Source organism: Myotis davidii, unplaced genomic scaffold, assembly GCF_000327345.1.
Source record: "Myotis davidii unplaced genomic scaffold, ASM32734v1 scaffold319, whole genome shotgun sequence".
In the NCBI taxonomy this organism is placed as follows: domain Eukaryota; kingdom Metazoa; phylum Chordata; class Mammalia; order Chiroptera; family Vespertilionidae; genus Myotis; species Myotis davidii.
In genome coordinates, this window is record NW_006290675.1 from 295450 (window position 1) to 299897 (window position 4448).

Consider the following 4448-nt stretch of genomic DNA (forward strand, 5'->3'; position numbering starts at 1 on the left):
TCAGCACTATTGGGCAGCGGACGCTGGCGCGTGAGCAGGGAGTCAGCAGGCGAGCATCCCCGCCCTGCATCTGCCGCCACCTCGTGTGTCACGGAGCCAATCACAGCCCTCACAGGCTCAATTCACGCGGAGGCTGCTGATCCCCAGGAGGGCGAGGAAGAGACGCTTCCCCAGACGGCCTTGGATGGGGCTGAACCCCCGCTTCTGGGGCCCAGGCAGCTGAAGCTGCTGGGAGCTCCTGGGACCCCCAGAGCATGGGATCCGCTTCCCGGGGGGTCTGCCCACCTGGTCCCTGGTCCCTCCCAGGTCTCTTCTCCTCGCCGGCCTCTCCAGGCCGGGGGCGCGGCTGGGGAGGGTGACTGACTGCCCAGAGGAAGCCGTATTGATTTTAGAAGGGCTTTGCATAATGGAAGAAATGTCCATCAGAAAGGAATTGACACAGATAATTAGGTTTTTAATTGAAAGAATGGGGGAGGGTGTGTTCTAGAGAAAAAATCCAACAGAGATCTTTAATTGTTAGTTATGGCCTTGTAATTAACAGGCCTCACAGGCCTGGTGTCCCCACAGGACTTGCCTGTGCACTTGGGGGACAGGGAGGAGGTGACGCTTCAGGAGAGGGGGGGGGCATGTGCACAAAGTTCAAAAGTATGCATGTTTTGGGGGAGACGAGGGGTGTACTGGGGTGTGCAGGGGCACGCATGTGGGTGTTTATGATGGGGGTCCCCGAGGGTCCTGAGCTTTGGAGAGGGGATGCAGCCTGTGGCAGGGGACTAAATCCCTGAGCCACCACCTCCCTGGAGCTGGGCAGGGCCAGTCCTGGCCAACTCAAGAGGACTTCTAGGGCAGAGGACTCACTATGCACACAGAGGTCGCTGGTGCAGTTTCGGGTGTCCAGGTCGGCACCCTGGCACTCCTCGCCTCCGTTGCGGGGTGCTGGGTCAGAGCACTCGCGGCTCCGCCAGTGGGTGCAGTCAAGCCCACAGGCCGACCACTTGCTCCACGGGCTCCAGCTGCCGTCCACTAGGGGAGACAGACACAGAGAGAAGAGATGACGCTGTCAGCCTGGGGAGCCAGCTCAGGCTCTGGGTGCAAGGTCAGGGCCAGGGAGGCCCACCCTGCACACCCTCTGGTGTCCAGCTGGCCTGGATGACACATGCTAATGATGGGAGGCGCAATGACACCTGCCTGTTTGGCTCTACCCACACCCGGGGGCTGCCGCCGCCCTGGGGCCGTGTGGGCACCCAGGCTAAGCCCTGCCCTTGCCCCACTGACTGCCCCTGTCCTGACTGCACCTGAAACTCTGGGGCTCAGACCCTCTGCCGAGACGGAGGCGGACATGGACCGAGCCCTGCCTCCATCACACTGAACCCCATCCTGGCCTTGGACTGAGCCTGGCCCTGCGTGCGGGCGGGTGGGATGGAGCCATGGGGGGCAGGCTGGCGGGTGTGATGGAGCCAGGGCACGGAGATGGCGAGGTGAGGAGCGATGCAGGAGGCGGCAGCTGCTGGTACCTGGGCACAGGGTGGCGCAGGCTGTTTTCTGGACATTCTGCCCCTCACAGAAGGCGCCCCCGTTGAGAGGCGCCGGGTTGGTGCAGCTCCGGCTCCGTTTCTGCCAGCCGCGCCCACAGCTGGCGCTGCAGACGGACCACTCGGTCCACGTCGACCACCCACCGTTCACTGGCCGGACAGAGAAGGACTGGGGTCAGGGAGCGGGGGCTTCCTCAGACATGCTGGCCCAGGGACCAGGGCAGGGGGCTGGAGGGGAAGCCCTGGAGGGCAGGCCACACTGTGCCAACTGTCCCTTCCTTCCACCAGCAGGTGCTGTGGGCACTAGGGCAGCCAGCCTGAACTTGTAGCTCCCAGGCCCCTCCAGCTCAGACTCCAGCCTTCAGAGGGGCAACTTCTGCACCCCCTCCCTCTGCCTGCTCCTGGGGGCGCCCAGAACACTACTTCCCGCCCAAGGTCACTTCCTAGTCTCCCTCTGAACCCTCATCTCCTGCACAATGCTCCCTGCCCACAAGTCAGCCAGGGGATGGTGTGGCTACAGATGACCAGCCACCCCGCACCTTCACCGACACACCCTTTGGCTCCCTGATAGGCTCAGAAAGGCCCTGCCCTTCCCAGTCAGCCCACAGCCTGGCCTGCCTGGCCCTGCCTCCCTGGGGAGCCAGTCACAGTGCCACCCCGAGGACTTCTGAGCTCTCCCTCCCCGGCCAGTGCCGGGGCCCACCGTAGACGATGACGGCGGCAGAGGCGCTGCGGCGTCGGGCGACGATGTTCTTGGCCACGCAGGTGTAGTTGGCCGTGTCGGCCAGGCGCGCCTGTCGCACCACCAGGCTGTGCTCCCGGGTGATGTACACGTTGGGGTCCAGGGACGGGTCCACCAGGTCCTCATTCCGGAGCCACTCCACCTGGGGAAGGAGCCACACCTCTGCACAGCCCCGGGTGAGAGCAGTCCCCGGGGGTCAGTCTGGGGGCTGGGCAGGCAGGACCCGAGCTTGGGAGTCCCCTCACCTCTGCCGGGGGGATGCCCTCCGGCGGGCGGCAGGGCAACACGATACCCTGCTCCAGGGACACCTCCTTGGCCAGCGGCTCCTGCTCGAAGTTCTTGCGCAAATCTGGAAGAACAAGAGCGTCCTCCAGCTGGGCGCCTCCTGCCCGTAGCCTGGCCCGCTTCCCGGGTCCCACAGGAGCCACGGCACATGGCAGAAGGAGGTGCCAAGTGCCCAGCGGCTATGGGTGGCTCTTCCTCCCATCAAGGCAGGACCCAGGCTTTCTGACAGGACCCCCTCCCACCCCCCACCTGAGGGCAGGCCCCGGACTCACAGGCTATTCGGATGTAGGCCTTCTGGCTCTTGGTGGTGCCTGAGGAGCTCCAGGCCACGCACTGGCACCAGTACTCCTCCAGCCCAAACACCTTCTCCACCTGCTGCCTTGAGACATTGATGCGGACTTCCATGGCAGGCAGGCCTGGGGGCGGGAGGGGTGGGTTGCTAGGGCCCGGGCCACACTGAGCCTCCTTGTTCCAGGCCAGAGCAGACACCGGGGCAACTCTCAACCTGGAGGGCACTCTGGGGGACCCATGGGAGCTCAGTGGGTCTGCCCTGGAAGCTAGGGGTAGGTTTTAGTCCTTCCATTCTTTGTACTCCGTTACCCAGGGGCCTGTCCCCGGAGTCACTTATAGAAATGCCCCTAACGGGGCTTCTGGCAGCAGGGGCTGGCCTCCCAGGACCCCAGGAAGAAGGGGTGTGGCAGACTGGCCAGCCGGAGGGCTTTGTGGGTAAAAGGGTGAGGAAGGATCTGGCTCAGCTCCCTGGGGGTTAGCAGGTGGACCCAGACATGTGATAACATAATAGCAGTTATTAACAGGATAATTGCACCCATTGCCTAGTGTGATAATAGACCCCTGGGCTTAGCAAGCAATCCCCACATGCTGGCTGTTGTCTTCTGCACACCCCCTCCACCCCGCCCGAGCCCTGGGCCGCACTGCTCCCACTATGGGTGACGGAACATGCTCACAGGACGAGGGCTTGCCGTTAGTCAGTGATGGCGAACCTTTTGAGCTCGGCGTGTCAGCATTTTGGAAAACCCTAACTTAACTCTGGTGCCGTGTCACATATAGAAATTTTTTGATATTTGCAACCATAGTAAAACAAAGACATATTTTTGATATTTATTTTATATATTTAAATGCCATTTAACAGAAAAATCAACCAAAAAAATGAGTTCGCGTGTCACCTCTGACACGCGTGTCATAGGTTCGTCATCACTGCCGTAGGTCCTCCTCCCACGGCGATCTGAACCCAAAGCATGTTGAGGGTGTCCCGTAGTCACCTGGGTGGGCTGGGAGGACCCAGGCCATTAGGGAGAAGTGTCTGCAAGGGTGAGGGGGTGGCCCACAGCGGGAGGCTGCCTGCGATGGGTGTCGGGACCTGCTCTGCACCAGCTGAGCCAGAGGACCTCGCTCAAGAATGGACGCAGGCCCCTGCCCTCGGCCACCCTGGGACCCAGGGAGTGGGGGTACGAGGAGGGCCCAGACCTTCTGAGGACCCAGAAGAGGGGACAGCAGCCTCCTGGCCCTGGGCCAGAACCAATGTCCCAGGAGTGAGAAAAGACCGTTTGTTTCCAATTTCTCCTCCTTCTGACCCCAATTTCCCTCGGGTCAGTGGCTTATCAGAAAGAGGGAGAGAGGCCGGGCAGCAATGTGTTTCCATTGTTAACAGAGAAATTCAATTAGGGCTGCATTGCAGGAGGAGCAGCAGTCCAGCTGAGCAGGGAGGCTGTTTTCTCTCTTAATTTCTCTAACCGTGTCTCTCCTGACCCCTGCCCACACCCCCCTCACGAGCCCCCAGTTCCCACCTCAGTCCCTATCACTCGCCCCTGCCTCTGGCTAGTTCTCACAGGAGATTGGGGGAAGGTGTCACCTCTGCCTGAGGTCATTCTCAG

General features: G+C 61.7%; 1 protein-coding gene across 1 annotated transcript in view; it reads right to left on the reverse strand.

The window, feature by feature from the left end:
* The window catches only part of UNC5A (unc-5 netrin receptor A), a 75664-nt gene that overhangs the window by 6491 nt on the left and 64725 nt on the right, over positions 1–4448 (reverse strand). The window contains exons 5-9 of the mRNA XM_006763711.2: positions 2829–2972; positions 2517–2620; positions 2233–2413; positions 1512–1679; positions 856–1020 (exon numbers count right to left, since the gene is read on the reverse strand). Of these exons, the coding sequence (XP_006763774.1) occupies positions 856–1020; positions 1512–1679; positions 2233–2413; positions 2517–2620; positions 2829–2972 (762 nt within the window). The remainder of the gene's footprint in view (positions 1–855; positions 1021–1511; positions 1680–2232; positions 2414–2516; positions 2621–2828; positions 2973–4448) is intronic.